Source organism: Anolis carolinensis, chromosome 4 (assembly GCF_035594765.1).
Source record: "Anolis carolinensis isolate JA03-04 chromosome 4, rAnoCar3.1.pri, whole genome shotgun sequence".
Classification (NCBI taxonomy): Eukaryota; Metazoa; Chordata; class Lepidosauria; order Squamata; family Dactyloidae; genus Anolis; species Anolis carolinensis.
In genome coordinates this window covers 41,056,202-41,075,432 of record NC_085844.1, presented here as the reverse complement: position 1 = coordinate 41,075,432, position 19,231 = coordinate 41,056,202, and the positions used below count along the sequence as shown (strand labels likewise).

General features: G+C 39.0%; 1 protein-coding gene across 2 annotated transcripts in view; it reads right to left on the bottom strand.

The window, feature by feature from the left end:
* Positions 1-16,539, bottom strand: part of slco5a1 (solute carrier organic anion transporter family member 5A1) — an 82,717-nt gene extending 66,178 nt beyond the window's left edge. The window contains exons 1-2 of one of the 2 annotated variants that reach the window (XM_062980282.1): positions 16,327-16,539; positions 13,061-14,504 (exon numbers count right to left, since the gene is read on the bottom strand). In XM_062980282.1, the coding sequence (XP_062836352.1) occupies positions 13,061-14,030 (970 nt within the window). In that variant the 5' untranslated portion in view covers positions 14,031-14,504; positions 16,327-16,539. The remainder of the gene's footprint in view (positions 1-13,060; positions 14,505-16,326) is intronic. The other variant, XM_003219635.4, reaches the window with a different exon arrangement.
* Positions 16,540-19,231: the final 2,692 nt, after the last annotated feature.

Genomic DNA, 19,231 nt, shown 5'->3' with positions numbered 1-19,231 from the left:
CACCATTCTATAAAACAGTCTGCCATACAGATATGTCTCTCCACAGATATATATTAAGATATATATTAACCTTCCTTGCCTAGTTTCTCCATGCCTCACAACCTCTGAGGATGCCTGCCATAGATGTGGGCGAAACGTCAGGAGCGAATACTTCTGGAACATAGCCCCATACAGCCCGGAATACATACAACAACCCTGTGATCCCGGCCATGAAAGCCTTTGACAACAGTCTGCCATACTATTTTGGAATCTCAGAATATGTTTTAATAATGCTGGCATTATTTTATGGGATAAAAAACTCCACCAAAAATTAAATCAAAACCACATGCTACTAGATGCACAATACATTCCATTCTGCTGCTTATCATTGCAAATACAATGCTTGAGATTATCAGTGTACATTTTCAGGTGCCAGTCATTACTTAATGAGTCCGATGAGTATATATATGTTTGTTCAGTAAACACTAAAAACATGTGATAAGACTTGCATATGTATGCATTTTGTGTCTAATTTAGTTATAATAAAACCAATACATTCCCTGAAATCAGACTAAAATTGGCATGTATCTGATTTTATGAATCAGTATGAAAGATTTCTTATTATATGTATTTACTTCAGCCTTCTTCTCTGGTAAACTGTGTGCCTTGAGACCATAATCCAAACTACACTGAGCTATGAAACTTACTCTCTAGCTCACATGATTATTTTGAAGAAAAACATAAAATGAAAAACAGGTTTACATGCTACTGTGAGCTCTATGATGTTCTACAATCTCAAAAAAATTGCAATATGTATAAGATCTTATTGTTTTGTACAAATAGAGATCAGATTATATTTTATGATTAATCAGTCTACTGGAATGAGGAGAGTGTAGTGAATTGACAGGAAGTATGAAAGCAGAACATTTGAAAATTGCTGTGTGATACTTTGTTGACAGTTGGATATGAAATCAAACAGAGCAGGTGTAGAAGTTTGGCTGTAGTAGCATGTGAAGGTTAATGAGAGGAAAGTCAACTCAGTTTATTGTTTTGGTTACATGGTAGAGGTGAAGTTAAAATTAGAATGATTAAGCAGTATTTATTTGAATAGCCCTATAAAGGCCTTATCTGGAATCAATATCCTTGTATATCCTATCCTTTTCATTGATTTCTTTTAAATTTAGTGTTTTTTCTCTCTCATAAACACATATGTTGTCAGGGTATTGTGTATTGTGAAATGTTAAAATCAATCTGGATACAGCAATTATGGAGTTAATGAGAGTCTGCTATGATTGATGTATCACAGGACCAATGGGGTCAAGTGTGTTTTGACCGGGACGTACTATCTTGTTTCCTGTGGAATGCGGAGGTGTTTCCTGTGTAGAACGGAGAACAGCGATGAGCAATGTGCTGTGTGTGTGCATGGGTGCTTTCGGCAAGCACTCATGGAGGAAAGGACTAAATTGACTCTATTTGTATATAGATCATGTAAATAAAGTTTAATCAACAGTTGGACTTCGTCTGCTGGAGTGAGTTTATCCAGTGCTGTTTTCCACACGGGGAAACAGTCTGGAGAGAAGGAGGTGAACCGGGATGGTGAATTTTTGGATTTCACTCTGCTACCCATCATCCCCGCTGACATATGTAACTCTCTTGACTTGCTATGCTACCAGTACTATAGGGTTTGTGTTGTCGAAGAGGTAAGAAGGATCCTTTCACCTCTGCAGGAGTCTACCATATACCATGTAGCTGGAGACAAGTCTACATAGAGACCACCAAACGCAGTGCCCAAACACGAATCAAGGAACATGAAAGGCACTGCAGACTGATTAAACCAGAGAAGTCAGCCATAGCAGAGAACTTGATGAAACAACCTGGACACAGTATATTGAGAACACAGAAATGCTGGACCACTCTAATAACTATCATGTCAGACTACACAGAGAAGCCACTGAAATCCACAAACATGTGGACAATTTCAACAGAAAGGAGAAAACCATGAAAATGAACAAAACATGGCTACCAGTATTTTAAAAACTATAAATCAGAACAGTAAATAAAGAACAACACTCTGAAAACAGAGAAATCAATCAGGGGCAGCTAACACCTCTGAACAAAAGATTTCATCAGGCAGGAAGAAGCCAGGAGATGAATCTGGCAAGGCTATTAATGCTAATCAAGGTGATTAATTACAACATTCACACTGGCCTCCAACAGGCAAGTGTTCCTTCTCCCACCCTGGACCTTCCATAGATATATAAACCTTCCGTGCTTAGTTTTTTTCCCAATATACCTCACAACCTCTGAGGCTGCCTGCCATAGATATGGGCAAATGTCAGGAGAGAATGCTTCTGGAACATGGCCATACAGCCCGGAAAACACACAACAACCACTATAGGGTTTCATATGAAATGGTGTCTGTAATGGCAACAATCTAATGGAAGTGTGCAGTTATATAGCAGGTACCCAATCCATATCAAACACTTCTAGGTAGAAGAAAATGTTATGGGCTGCTAAGATCATCTTCATAATGTAGCCGTATAGCAGCCAGCCCTCTGAACATACAAAATGGTGTCAGAGAATTACTTCTCTCAGGATAGACAGATTATGTCAAATATATTTCTTATGTAATAGATTGATGCTTGTTTCAGACAAAATGTGAATGTCTCAACCAGGCCCATAGACAGGATTTTGATTCGGGGGGCGGGGGGCTGAGTCTGAGTGGGAGAGGATCTACCCTACCCTGTTTCCCCGAAAATAAGACAGGGTCTTATATTAATTTTTGCTCCCAAAGATGCACTAGGTCTTATTTTCAGGGGATGTCTTATTTTTCCATGAAGAAGAGCTCACATTTATTGTTGAACAACAAAATGAACATTTATTATATACTGTAAAGTAGTTGTCATCACAAACCAGCATAACCAGACAAACTATGAATCCTATCAAGAATTTCTTGTTACTACCATTATTTACATGTACAACAATCTGTGGTACCTCTTGCAGTTTAGGTTTCACAAGGTTTCCATACTGATTTCTCTCTATTCTAGTTTCAATGTAGTCATGAAAATATAATATACTATAATAATAATAATAATAATAATAATAATAATATGGTATTAATAGGATAATATAATAATGGGATATAATAACAGAATAGCACAATAATATAATAATAATAGGATAATATAATAGAATAATAGAATAGAATAGAATTATATAAAATATATTAATAGGATAATATGAAATGGAATATAATAATAATAACAGAATATGCTAATAATATAATAATATGATAATAAAATAGAATAATAATATAGAATATAATGATATAAAATATATTAATAGGATAATATAATAATGGGATATAATAACAATAACAGAATATGAGGCTAATAATATGGTAATAATCTATATATATAAAAGGCTTTTGGCATCACAGCGATGCACAAAACAGAAAAACCCCAAACCCCCCAAACTCAAAAATTGGCAACACAATTAATCATCCACGCCTTCAGTAAGATAAAACACAATTATACTAAAAACACAATCACAACACCAACAACCACAACAGGCGATGTACGCATGCGCCACAATCCTCCCAACCCTTTCCGCGCGCGCACACACACCCCTCGCTCACCCTCTCTCGCGACCTCCACTGCCCTCGCGCCCTTCACCCTGTTGCTTCACCTTCCTGCCTTCTCGGCCCACCCGAAAGGTGGCTACTCTCTGCGGGCCTCCAGGTGCCCCCCACGGACCCATACACTTTGCCGCCTTCCCCGGCAGCCGGAAAGGCCACGGAGGCTCCAGGCGGCCGCTGCACATCCAGGCCTCAATTTCCGCCCTTCCCCAACAGCCGACATACATACACACGCACACACACGCATCCCCATATCCATGTACACCCGCCCTCCTCCGCTACCTCCCCGCCCCTTCCCGGGAGGGCATCTCTTTCCTGGGACGGCGTCCTATGTGAGGCCAGTGCTTGGCGTCTGGCTAGGCCTCGCCTCCCTTCTCAGGCAGCAGGCCCAGCCAAACCCTTCCTCCACCTTTCCCTCCTGCAAAGGGCAGCCGCTCGGAAGCCCAAGGCAGCAGGATGGCGACAGAGGAAAACCACCCTCTGTGGCTGTGCTCCGACCTCAGCCAGCAAAACATTCTGGACTCCAACTCCCAGAAACGCTTGCAAGCTTCTTCAATGGCTATGAATTCTGGGAGTTGAAGACCCAAGCGGTTTCCAGCAATGCCAATGGATGGCATTCGGGACTCCAACTCCCAGAAACCCTCGTGGATGGTTCAAAGACCAGGGATTCTGGGAGATGAAGTCCACGGTACCGGTTGAAAAGGCCATTGGCCAGGCGCCAAGGGAAAAAGGACGGCAAAAACAAAGTCACCCTCCTTTTCTATATGACTGGCCTTCATGGTCTCTCAATTAGCAATAATAATAATAAGAATAAAAATAATCCAATAATAATAACCCAACCACACATCCTCAGGAGTGACAGTTAAACTGACAGTTAAATAATAATAGTAATAATAATAATAATAATAATAATGTGCACAATGTCACATATAGGAGTATTATTATTATAAATTTAAACCGTAACTATTCATATCTCACATTTCTATCTAAACAAACATACACGGAATTTCATGTCTACACTTTGGCCCCGTCTCCAAGACATCTCATTAAATATCCCTATTATACAAATACAGGGTATATTTATCCAAATCTAGGTCAATCCCAAAATCCCTGAACATCAGTATTTCAGATTTTTCTCTATCGAAGGAAACATATTGGAATGTCGCGCCTCCGTCTGGGCCCATCCACAAAACATCTCATTAACTATGCACAATATGCAAATGCACAACATACATTTATATATTAATTTACTAAATTTATATCCTGCCCTTCTCACCCCGATGTAGACTCACAGAGGCTTATAAATAATATATACATACAATACATTATATTATTATCAACGCACAATATCAACATTACATATTATGTACTATATTCTACTATACCACTATACTGTCATATTATTTCTAATAAAAATAATAAAATAAATACAAAAAAACCCAAAATAAAATAATACAATTAAAAATAAAAATAAAAATAATATAATCAAATAATAAAATATAATACATAAAAATAATAAAAGAATAAAAATACAAATAATAATAAAACAATAAAAATAAAATAAATACAAATAATACAATAAAAATAATGAAACTAAAAAAATTAAAAACACTCAAAAATTAATACAATAAAATACTATAATAACACAAAATAAGTAAAAATAATACAACAAAATAATAAAATATAATAAATAAAAAACGTAAGTTACAATAACATTAATTTAAAAATACAAATAACATCAAATAAACATTCCACAACTATTTTTAACCAATACCACCACCACTTTGCCACAGCAACGCGTGGCCGGGCACAGCTAGTAATAGTATAAAATAATAAGTTTCATGGCATAGGATAGGAATAAGAATGGGAGGAGAATCCCAATGCGTCCTGTGCCTTTATGAAGCAGAAGGAGCAAGACGAGTGGAAAGGGTGTTGAAGCCCTCTTCCTTCCCTCCCACCCTGCCTTGCCTTGGCACCAGGAGACAATCAGAAGCCTCTGGGACGAAGGGAGCATGGCCAGGACGGAGCCTTGTCTCTGAAGGAAGAAACGGCATTGCAGCGGCAGCAACGGAAGGTTCTTTGAGCTGCGGCTGAGGGACAGGTGGGAGGCAAGGCAAGGCCAGCCAGGGAGGCACAGAAAGCAAGCACTTTCTCTCCCTCCCTCCCTCCCTCCAGTGCGTATGAATGCTGCTTCTGCCCTGCAGCCATACTTCCCAATGGAACTCTACTGTAGCCTGGAAGGTCCCATTCTTAGTTGCTAGGTCTTACTTTCAGGGGAGGCCTTATATTTGACAATCCCCCCAAACCCCTACTAGGTCTTATTTTTTGGGGAGGTCTTATTTTAGGGGAAACACGGTAGCAAGCCTTTTGTATCGTTATCCCAATACCCCTATGCATATGGGATATATTGAGCATGGTGATGAGATAATGATATGAATAAACATAACAGTACCAGTAAGCCCTTCTCGCAGACCATCCTGAGAATTTTGGGGGGGGGGGGGGCTGAAGCCCCTCAAGCCCCCCCCCTCCCCTCCCCCGGCTACATGCCTGGTCTCAACAGAAAAATATTACAATACTGATGCTGATTACAAAGGGAATACTGCAATGGCTATTAAACATACAGTGGTCTATTGGTGGGATTGTAGGACCCCCGGATGCTAAAATTCAGGGGCGCAGAAGCCCCATAATATATAATGGCATAGTAAAATTATGTCCCTTATATAAAACATTTTGCTTTTTGGATTTTTAAAAAATATTTTCAAGTGGTGGATGATTGAATCCATGAATACAGAATACCTGGATTCAGAGAGCCAACTGTATAACAACTGCCAGTTTGGAAAAGTATCCGTTCCTGTGCTAATTAATCTATACTGGTACCTCTTAAATAATATAAATGATTCCTACAGATTTATATCATATGTCTGTATATTTACTTAACAGGTTATATGAAATGTGAGTCTGAGTTCTTTCCTAAAATAGCCTAAAATAGTACAAAATAGAGATTTATTTCCCCAGATTAAATATTCTGAAATTTCAATACTTAAGAGAACCTTAAATGGACTGTTGATGTAAGCCTGCCTATTATGACAATGCATTGCTGAGTTGGAAGCTCAGATGACAAAAACATAATTTATAGAGAAGTCCTAACAGATACGGACCGACAGATAGCAATGAGTCACAAACCTATCATATAAAGAGATAAGGATGATGAAGAAAAACAAACATTTTAAACTCAAAAAAGAAAATTAAGGATTCATTAATAATCTCATATCAGTTAAATGAGAAAGTATTTTTTAAACTGAATTTACATACTCTTCTCCTATGAATACCTATAATGCAGTTAACAAGCAATAAAAATAAGAAACCTAGTCACTCTTTTTACATTCTGATTAATTGCCAAACATGCTACAATTTGGCTAATTAGAAATCCTAGGAGGTCTTTGTAAAGACGGAAGTATGGGAGAGTTATGGTTTATGATAGGGGCTTTTTCTTCATTCCAAATGCTATTACAATTTTATTTATTTATTATACAGTAGAGTCTCACTTATCCAACATAAACATCATGTTATACAACAAATTTGACAGAAAAAGTAGTTCAATATGCAGTAATGTTATGTAGTAATTACTGTATTTACGAATTTAGCACCAAAATATCACGATATATTGAAAACATTGACTACAAAAAAGACATTGGATAATCCAGAAGGTTGGATAAGCGAGTGTTGGATAAGTGAGACTCTACTGTATTTATAGCTACCCTTGCCACCGGGGGTGGGGGTGGGACACAAGTGCAGCTCTATTGTACCCGGGTCTGGGGAGGGAGCACATTATATTCTAGCTTTCACTAATCTCCTTGAAGGGAGAGAAGAAGAGGCAGTATCTGCTGGATTTAATCCCCTCCCACAGTGCATTTTCTTTTTGCCTTAGAGTGTTAGGCCCGAGAGCAGCGAACTGTTCTGTTGTTCTTTTACTTATAAAGTACCATGTGCAGTGATACAGTAGAGTCTCACTTATCCAACACTCGCTTATCCAACATTCTGGATTATCCAATACATTTTTGTAGTCAATGTTTTCAATAAATCATGATATTTTGGTGCAAATACAGTAATTACTACTTAGCATTACTGCATATTGAACTACTTTTTCTGTCAAATTTATTGTATAACACCATGTTTTGGTGCTTAATTTGTAAAATCATAACCTAATTTGATGTTTAATAGGCTTTTCCTTAATCCCTCCTTACTATCCAATATATTCACTTATCCAACGTTCTGCTGGCCTGTTTATGTTGGATAAGTGAGATTCTACTGTAGTTCTATATAAACAGATATTAATAATGATGATAATAATTTAAGTTACACCATATTGCATAGTAGAGCTGTGCAGCTTTTTTCTGAAAATAATATTTAGTGATCTTCACTTTTTTTTCAAATTAATTCCATTTTTTTAAGATATAGACACAAAAATTACATTTAAAATAGAAAAGACTGGCCAGAATATAATAAATCACCTTCACCCGCTCACATGTCACTCATACCATCTGTTTCATGGTTTAGTTTCCTATTTTTGTGTTTTAATAAGGAATAATATGCAAGCACTAATCTGTAAGGAATTTGCGTTTTTAACTATGGAAAGCATTTTGGATCTGCATTTATCTAATTACTATGCTATTGACATAATTATTAAGGTGAATGTGAGGTTAAGGCTTTTTGGATACTGAAATATCGCATGTTGTATAATGGCTGGAAAAAATAAGAACATACTTTCTTGGTCAGCTGTTTTTAAACCTACCAAAAAAATATGTTCTCAATTTTTTTCAGCAATCATGAATATTTTCCCCAGACCCACTCACTTCTTCCACTGAAAGATAGTTGTGCTAAATCATGTTGATCTAAAATGGAAATAAGAGCTGGTATTCTCAGCTCAGCACTAAATAAAAAGTTACTTTTTATAGCTCCTAAACTGGAAACTCATCTTTTATTTCCATTCAGTTATCTCAGACAAACATCCAAACCTCAGATATTACTCTTACAAGGAATGTAGAAATCACATGTTCATTATGTCCATTATTTTACGTGAAAACCAAGTCAAAGACACCCTTTCGTGTATTAAATAATTCTGTTTGCATTAGGGTACATTCAAATATCAATAATGCATTGAGGAAGAAGAGCCTTGCTTCATTCCTAGTATAATCCCATCTGCCAGGAAAGTCACCGCAGGGGAATGGCAGAGAGAGAAGAAATACCATATTATAAAAATATTCTGCTAAACAGACAATGGTGTCAGTGCTTGATACCATTGTCTAAAGAGAAAAGATGCTACCTTGTAAACTGGCACATTGCCATCTTGACAGATGGACTAGGGTGCAAGCAGCCAAGAGATTATGTATAAGCATCAAATGTATTTTCCAAGAGCAAGGCATCCAGATAGGAATGTCAAACCAGCTGTCCCGCCTGAGCTTGCATGTCTGCACATAAGAGGATATGACGTTGCCACTCAACCCTGAGCTGGATTAACTTGGAAAATAAATAAAATAGCTCTCACATCTACATAAGGTAAGTTTGTAAATTCGGGATTAGCCATTTCTGAGACTTTGTAGAATAACTATACAAATGGATAGATCTTAAAGCATTTGGGGAAACTAAGTTCTATAGAGAGTTAAATGTAGCAAATTTACAGGAGTAGACAGAATGGTCACTAAAAAAAGGAGACCTATTCGGAAAAACTATATTCCAAAAATTATTTCTTCTAATCACTTTGTCTAAACTTTGGATTATATTTGCAGGTATTTTGTTCGCTTCCTTACTTGTATGGTTTGGAAGAACTCTTCCTTTTTAATTATAGGCAAACAGCCAGGCTGATATCCTTTACGGTTGTGCACATCCATGTAATTTTTCTTCCAAGTATTTCGAAGGTACATTGTAAGTTTGGCTGTCTTAGTCGCATAGCCTTGCTTTCATGCCTCTATACTGGACAGGATGGAGTCCCCAATAAGACCAAAAATGCTATGGTTTCAAACAAGTAAAAGCAACTTTTATATCACTGAACAGCAGGGCCATGTGATAAACAATTTATGATGTGCCCTTGGCTGCCTCACCTGCCCTCTGCTCACTTAGACTAATCCATTTAGAGCAAGGCTTTTTCTCACGTTCTAACTGCCTGAGCTGGTTTCGACCTTCAAGCCTGCTGAAATTAATCTACTAGATAGAGGCATCTTTCAAACATGGGTAGAGGCAAAGATTACAAATCCTAGCACTTAACTGTGGACTTGCAAGGCATTAAAGAGCAATCATATGCATATTCTATGCTACAAAATGCCATAGATGAAGACTTTAAAATTCAAAAATGAGGAAATGTCTGGATTTTTTTCATAACAAAGGATAAGGAATTTGGACTTAATTTTTGAAGATTTACACACACATGCATAAACACAGAAGCATGATCATTCATGCATCATAGTATACTTGATGAAGTCTACAGTTACAGAGTATTCCTGTGAAAATGTCAGTACAGAAAGTGATACTGGTTTATCTATATTCTAAAAGCTGTATTTTGTATTATACTTTCTCGTGTATTCTGAAATCTGACCTCATCAAATTCTCACATTATTAGCCTTATCTACAAGTCAGAGAACTGCTTCCTGCTCCAGGCAGTAAGAACAAGCATGTTCCCATGAAAAGATTTACTGACAAGTACCTCAGAAAAAATCTGCTCAATTGGTGGCTTAAAGAAGATCAACTCATCCATCCATGGTTAGTAATTGTGTTAGGAATTCTGGGAGTTGAAGTCCAAAACATCTGGGGAACCAAAGCACCGACTAGTCTACACAGTTTACTATCCAAGCACCTGAGAAAATATGTGCTTCAAGCTATCCACATATAGCAATCCCCTTAAGAAGCCCCAGTCTTCATGCTGAGCATTTCAACTGGTGCTGTGAAAAGAGGTATTTTGTGCCATTTTACTGATTTTTTTTCCTTCAGGGAGGTTCTCCTGGTATCCTTATAAGAAAAGATGTTATCATACTTCAAAGCAATTGATAGATTTTTCACTTGTGATGGAGGTGTTTTAGCACTGACCTATAATTTGTTATTTTGTCTTTCTTTTCTGCATGTTTATTAGGTTTTTGTCTTACTATCTCCAACCACTCTGAAATGTTTTTTGACAGTACAGAAATTCTAAAATAAACAAACTTGATGCAGTAATTTGAAACACTGGTGGAATAACAGACCTTGCCTTTCTAAATCCTGTCAAATCCTGTCAAAATGTATGTTATGTTTTAAACTTTGTAAACAATCACCTTCTACACACCACTGAGATAATAGATTTGTTAATTTTTCTCATTTTAAAGATGAAACTCCAGGAAGGAAAGGCCTTTCTGAAGACTAGAACTTTAGTGAGGAATTGTGACTTAAATAGGCTCCAGAGTTGTCACAAAGACGGATTTATCCTAGTCTGATTCCATCCTTGCCACAAAAAGCAAAAAAAAAAAAAGGCTTCTGATGGACTTGCTTAAATGCAAATTACATTTCTACATAAAAGGATTCCTAGTTGCACAACACCCCTATTAAAGCAGATTTACTGGCTGTCAATAAGTTTCTGGTCCCAATTCAAAGTGCAGGTTATGACCTATAAAGACTTAAACAGTTCTGATCCTGCCTATCTTCAAGACTTCATCTCGTCCTATGAACCGGCACGGGCTCTAAGATATGCCGGGGAGGCCCTCCTCTCGCTCCCGCCATCAAAAGCGTGGTTAGTGGGGACGAGAGAGAAAGCTCCCTGGCTTTGGAACTTCCTCCCACAGGAAATTAGGCCAACACTATCCACCTTTCATAGGGACCTGAAAACTTGGATGTTTCAGCTTGCATTTAACAACGCCTAGTCCTGAGTCTCAAATGCCCAGAATAATATGCTGTACTCTTCACTTTATCCAGTACCCGGTCCTATCTTAAGCTTGCACTACCCCTTGCCTGGCCCTTGTATATCCTGATCATGCCCATTGTACTACGGCAACTGGTTTCACTGAGTATTGATTATGCAGCTGTTTTATATTCTTATGTTTTACTTAATTTGTGTTTTTAACTGTTTTGTTATTTTTAAACTATGTTTTATTTTAATTGTTTTGCTTTGATGCATCAAAATGCATCTATGTGCATTTTGTCCCATAAGTAAGCCACTCTGAGTCCTGTTTGGGAGATGGTGGCAGGGAACAAGAATAAAATTATTATTATTATTATTATTATAGTCACACCTAGCATGTCATAGGAGCCCCCAATGGCGCGGCGGATTAAACCACTGAGCTGCTGAACTTGCTGACCGAAAGGTCGACAGTTCGAAACCGGGGAGCGGTTTAAGTGAATAATATATATGACACAAGGTAGAAGAAAAAAATTTCAAATTCCCACATTTTAAAAGATGAAAAATCAAATATCAGTACCTGATCTTTACTACAAATCCAACTGAGACTTTCTCTATTTAATTTGCAGTATTTACATTTATGGTTTTAGTTATTTATCCTTGGTGATTTTAACTATACATATTTTTGTGAGAGAATTAGCCCCAATGAACTCATCTAAGAAAAATGGGCTATAAATCAAGTAAACAACTACATCAGATTTACTGATTCAATGGGAACTTCGTAAATTTATTCATTCAGTGAATAGTCTAGTTGTAATTACTGATTTACTATGATAATGCTGTCCTTCAAATTTTCTTGACGTGATATACATTTCAGGGGGGGGGGGAAATATCAGTTTTTCAAATGTAAATATCTAGTTAACCCTCTATTCCCAGGGCTGACAGAATATTACTGCACAGTCAAAAGAGAACAAATGCTGGTTCAGATAGGTTTCAACTTGGGTTTAATTTCAAGGTAGAGGTTTTTGTCACTAGAATAACTACGTTCAAGTAATCTTGAGCCACTTCAAGCCATCAAGGCTGTTAGCACTGAGGCATCCAAGTTTCAGTTGGCAACTGGTATATATAAAGGGAGGAACTTTCAACAGAACTGTTTCCAACCCTATTTGCATTTATCCCTGGTCCCAAGAATCTGCACACATGTGAACTGTGACTTTTATGAAGGCATGATAAAAGAGAATCAAAATACCTTAAAATCTAGCATCAGAAAATTGTTAAAATCAGAACCTACAACCACAGATATATATCCATTAAACTGAAGTGCTTTCATATCCCATTGAAAATACAGAGTGTAATGCTGTGATATAAAGTTTTTGAAGCACTTATTGGCAACTGTCTTGTTTTATTTCTTATAGACATGGATTGCTATGTATGCACGCACAATAGAATGCACATGCAGTTTTTGGTACATTCAGATTACAGTAACTACAACACTGTGACATGATGTTTTCAGGGTAGATTGGAGGGGAGTGGGTTAAAAATGCCTAGAAAACAGTTTTAGACACAGCTAGGTAGCATGTGAGTCTTACCTAGGTAGAGTGATGAGTTTTCTTTCTTGACATTGTCATCCAAGTAGGTTGGTCCCAAGGTATAGATGGGTGTGGAGCCCATGCCAATGAGAATTTGGGCACAAATAAATAAAGCTACATAGAGTGAATGGTTATTTCCACCTGAATCTTTGAAACAGGCAGGTGATTCCACATGGTCTTTGCCTGTGTTATTGTTAGTCAAGCACAAGCCATCATTAGACACAGAAGAGTTCAGTTCCTGAATCTGATATGGTGGAGAGATGAAATGAGGTAAAGAGAACATGGCAGCCCCAAGAGCAATAAAAAAACCACCAACAGCAAGCCACAGAGGCCTTCGCCCTCGCCCCCCAAAGTAACTGATGAATACCACTACCACTAGGCTGCCAATATCAAAACAGCTGACCAGCAGCCCAGATTCTGAACTTTTCAGGCTGTACCTCCGTTCTATGGTGGTGATAACACTGCTGAGATAACCAGACACCATGAGGGACTGGATGAACGTCAGAAAGCACATGCACACTAAAAAGAAGCGAGAGTCTGCAAGTACTACATTAAGGAATTTTCTGCCTGGGATTGCTAACAGCGTGGAAGCTGATGAAGCCCCTTTACTCATGCCAGCAGAGTTATTGCAGTCTGTTCTTTCAATGAAACTTCCAATTCTTGAGAAGCTAGAAGCTGTAAAAGACAATATTGTTCTGGTGGAAGTTGTGACGGCAGCACCATTGCTCCGGTGTGCTGATATATCAGGGTTAAGATCATACCTCTCTTCAGAGACCCCTTGGAAACTCTGCAAGAAGCTCCTTTTGTTGGCAAAGAGAGCACTTTGCATGGTATTAATCCGTGGAACACACCCATTAAGTACCGGCAAGCTCTTGGACCTAAAGCTGTCATCATGCTTTTCTGGCTGCTGTCCACCAAGAGACTGTTGGCGCTGGTGCTTTGGTTGCTTTGTTATCCCGGACAAAAGCATGCTGCTGGTAGACCTGATTTAGAGCAAGTTACCGGTTCCAAATCAAAGGCATGGTCTTATGGAAAACCAGCACTGCCTTTTCATCTCGAGAGTCATGCAAGCTTTCCGTCTGACAATCAAAACCAGCTCCAGTCACTCTGGAATAAGGGCAGTGACAGTCCAAGGGTGTCACACCAGTGGATTGGAGCACGTGTCTAGCAGATTCTTTTGTGGCTCCATCCTTCTTAGCACTGTTCTACCCTGCCAGCAGCTGAGCTATAAACAGATTGAACTGGGCTGCTCCCCCTCTGCGGACACATTCCCACGTGGTTCCACGTTTAGTCATGAAGAAGTGCCAGGGTTTCTATTGAAGTCCAGAGACTCTGAGATAGTGTCCTTGACTGCCTGCATCATTGGACTCCGGGATATAGGTCTAGAGGACGTCCTCTCTCCCTTTCTCAGGTTTTAAAGCCTCTGGATGGCAAAGCTACCAATCTGTAAAGCAGATACAGAGAGAAAGAGGGAGGGAGAAAGGGAGAGAGATCAAGCATAGAAGGTCAGCATGCTGCTTTTGTCCTGCTTCTCCCAGCAGTAGTTCCCAGCTGCTGCTCCCTGGGGCTAGAAAAGAAGACAGCAGTTTCTATTATATGGGGTTCCCTTGAGCAATAAAAGCAGAAGGCTTGGACTCCTGTTGTCTTTCCCTAAAATCCCCCCTCCATTTGCCCTTACTGGATCTAAGTCTGCTTGTCAAAGGGGATGTTCCATGAAGCAATTACAAGACGTATGTTATGGATATCTAGTAGACAAAATTCAATTCATTTCAGGCACTTACTCTCCCTGCACTATATTTCATCTAAAGACAGGGTTTTATATAAAAAGGGTACATATATGTGTGAGTGCATAAAACACTCTTGCCCCTTGTAGACACCACAGCCCCAATGCAATGGCATCATTGAACACACTTGTTTTCTTTTAAAAAATAACAATAAATAGACCAGAGTACATATACATACACACACACACACACACACACACACACATATATATATATATATATATATATTGTGTGTGTGTGTGTTTTCAGTTATAAATACTAAAGCATTGCTGACTACTTTTACCCCATGCATAGTTTACTTCCCAGGACTCCTTCTATCAAACATAATCATTATGGGAGGCTCCCCCACAGGCCGACACAGGAAACAAAGAAAACAACGCACATCTCAGGGACATGTGCCAATTCAATAAGGACCACGTAAAACCCAAGAGCACATTACTCAATTGGTACAGACTGTAACAACAATTCAATGCAATTTTGTACACACATCTTCACGCTCAGAGTAATCAACAGCAGGCAATTTCAAACTCATTCCCGCTCACACAGCCTTGGGTGTGTGTGCATTTAGACAGAAGGAAATGTCTGTCCCTGCCTCTTATGTATTAGAATAACCAGCAGGGCACTTGGTTTATTGCCTGTCTGTCTTAGCTTTGTAGAAAGTATTAAAAGGCACGCTCATATGGACATGGATAGGGATCAGGCATGCATCCGGAATCAAAAGAACCTACACAATGCTTCCCAGGAAAGCCCAAGCCATTTCCCTTGTGAATCATTCTTGGTGGATACAAACATCTATTTATTTTACTTATTTTCTTTAGATGCTGCCTTTTCTCCTGAAGCAGGATCCACGGTGGCTCAGATAAAACTAGTTTAAATACAGTAACAGAATAATTAAAAAAACAATTAAAAGCAGTATACAACTGAAGACAGATAGAAAATTAAAACATAAATAAAAAGAGCACACACTCCCTGAAAGTAATTATATACTAAAAGCTTGCTTGAACAGAAATATTTCCTGGGCTGGATAACTACATTATAGTAGTTTGAATCTGTATTACCTGGTCAGTGTAGATCAGGCATGGGCGAACTTGGGCCCTCCAGGTGTTTTGGACTCCTAACAGCCTCAGGCCCTTAAGCAGCTGAGGATAAAAAGGAAGGGGCTTGAGGCTGTTAGGAATGATGGGAGTTGGGGTCCAAAACACCCGGAGGGCCCAAGTTGGCCCATGCCTGGTGTAGATCCATCCTTTGATGTCCCGGAGAAACAATGTCTAATCCCAGACCAACTCGTTCACTGCCTCAGTTTCCCTCTTTGGTCTTCTTTCTGCAGTTTAGTGCCCAAAACTTTGTGCTGCCTGACTGGAGGAGTCAAAGGGGGGCTCTGAAAAGATCAGGAAGGAAAAGCGAGGGGCATAATCAAGCATCCCAGGAAGCATCCCCATTCTCTCAGCAGCAGCAGAGATGGAAAAGGCGCCTGTTACTCACACAACTCGCCCGCAGTCGTCTGTGGGGAACCCGAGGGAAGGACAAAGCCGGGAGGAAGAGAGAGGAGAGAGGCTTTCGAGTGGTTCCCTCCTGGTGGGGATGATGAGCCCGAGTGCCTCTCCTCGGCATCTCCTCTCTCTGTCGTCCCCCCTCCCCCCGCTCCTCTCTCTCCAGAAGCGAGGCCGGGCCGGGCCTAGTGCGCAGGCGCGCTCCCTCCCCTCTCCTTTGTGAGGAGAAGCGTCTCCCAGCGGCTGTTCCGATCCACCTGCCCCTTGCCTCTCCGGGGGAGGGGGTCCGCAGGAGGGAAGAGCGCCCAACGGTTTTCTGCCCGCGAGGCGGCGCGCGCGGCCCAAGGGGAGGGGCTGGTCCCCGCTCTTATGCAGAGGCAAAGACATGAGTGAAAATGGGCTCCCCATATATATGTGTGTGTATGTATACACACACAAACACACATACACACACATACTTATATACATGAGTGGGTCTCTCTATATATGTATATGTATATATGGAGCCCATTTTCAGTCATATGTGTGTGTGTATATATATTTATATATACATATATACAGTAGAGTCTCGCTTATCCAACGTTCTGGATTATCCAACGCATTTTTGTAGTCAATGTTTTCAATATATCGTGATATTTTGGTGCTAAATTCGTAAATACAGTAATTACTACATAACATTACTGCACATTGGACTACTTTTTCTGTCAAATTTGTTGTATAACATGATGTTTTGGTGCTGAATTTGTAAAATCATAACCTAATTTGATGTTTAATAGACTTTTCCTTAATACCTCCTTATTATCCAACATATTCGCTTATCCAACGTTCTGCCGGCCCGTTTATGTTGGATAAGTGAGACTCTACTGTATATATATACACACACACACATACACTAAATTGGAGACCCGGTGGCGCGGCATGTTAAAGCACTGAGCTGCTGAACTTGCGGATTGAAAGTTTTGAATCTGGGGGAGCGGAGTGAGCGCCCACTGTTAGCCCCAGCTTCTGCCAACCTAGCAGTTCGAAAACATGCAAATGTGAGTAGATCAATAGGTACTGCTCCAGAAAACCTTTACCTTTACCTTTATATACACACACATACACTAAATTGGGGACCCAGTGGTGCCCGGATTATTAGTTTTCTACAAACCTAGAGGCAAAAATCTTATTATATTTCAGAAGTTAAAGCTACTTGTTACATATAGGAATCTCAAATAGCAACTACTGTTCTTCATCAATATTTAAAATGTCTTACTTGTACTTTACCTTCTCTTCTGTGTCACGTCTCATTTGTATTTGGCTGTTTTTATTACTATTAGTCCCTTGATTTTTGGTATATCGCTGTTACAAAGTAGGAATAATGAAAATGTGTGGAGAAGGACACTACCTGGGCTACTACTTGTCAAACAAAAGCAGACCATTTCACAAAACACAGAAACATCAAAAGAAAGAAGAAGAAGCCAACACTGAATAATCTGAAGCATTATCTGCCAAAAGCTAGCTTCTGGTGCTACTGTTTCTCCTATCTTGGTTTGAGGGTATTTTCAAAGACATCTTACTGGTGGTTGCATTTTCTCATTCAAATAGTTCATGAGTGGAAACTTTTTCACTACTGCATTGCAGCTGTGGGGAGAGGGAGCTTAGGAAAAGGGGGCAGATTGTGAAATTGACAGAGACAAAAATTATAAAATTAAGGCTACAACTTGCAAGTTTTGGCATCCTACCTGCCACAAATAAAGAGACGCTTTTGACAAGAGCTCAGTATAATTCATTAAAAATTGTCCTGCAGTGCAGGAAATTTCCAGAAAAATGTGTGGAGTGTTACAGCTTTAGACTAATAGATGACAGAAGCTATTGCATGTAAAAAATAGATTTCCATGCTATTATTATACTTACATTTCATACTCATGTCTCACAACGAATGCTGTTTCAGTATGTTTCAATATATGAAATTACTCCCAAGGTTTTTTGATCTCCTGTAGTGCCCAAGCTGCCTCAGACAGTGTTAACCACCCCAATTAAACGAGTGTGGGATGTATATGATTTTCTATGCATTGAATTATTGCTTAGGAAATTCCACCAAGGAGCATCCGTTTGAAAACAAAAGGCAATCCTGTAGAATTTTTAGTTCAAAGGATTTCTAAAATGGGAAATATGTTCCCAGATTTTGCATGGATATGTGAAATGTGAATTTGCAGGTGCTAGTGAACCCTGTTGTTTTCAATGTGACAAACAACACTGATTCCAATAAGAGGGTGTAGCTTGTACAGGAGGCCCTCAGTGAATAACTGAATAATTAGCAGTATGAATAAGTGAAACACATACATTGGTTCAATGGATATGAAGTCATACTGTGCTTACTTTAAGAAAGCAGTTTGCTTTTGAGTCTCTGCTGAGTGCGGCGCTGAGGTTGGAACCCTAAACATCACCTTCAATTAGTTAAACTTCTAAGGAAGGATTCTTGTTAAGCTTTATTGTGGGTTCTTATTAAGCTTTGTTGTGTGCCTTCAATAATTTCTGACTTATGGCAAGTTTGGCAACCTTTCAGGGGACTTTCTCGGCAAGATTGGTCCAGAGGGAGTTTTCCTGTGCTTTCCCCTTTACACTATAAGGGATTTCCATGGCTGAATGGGGATTTGGACCCTGGTCTCCAGGGTCTGTAGTCCAACACTCAAACCACTACTTACTTACTTACTTACTTAGGGAATCCCTCATTGTCTGAGTATGATGGCCCTCCAAGTATACACCTGTTCAAAACCACATCATATTAAATATCACTATCAATTTCTCCATTAATTTTTTAATGAATGAGCTCATAAGATCTTCAAGCCTGTTTGTATAATATTATCTCATTCATGAAATAGATTACAAACTGATTGTTTTTAAAATCATTTATA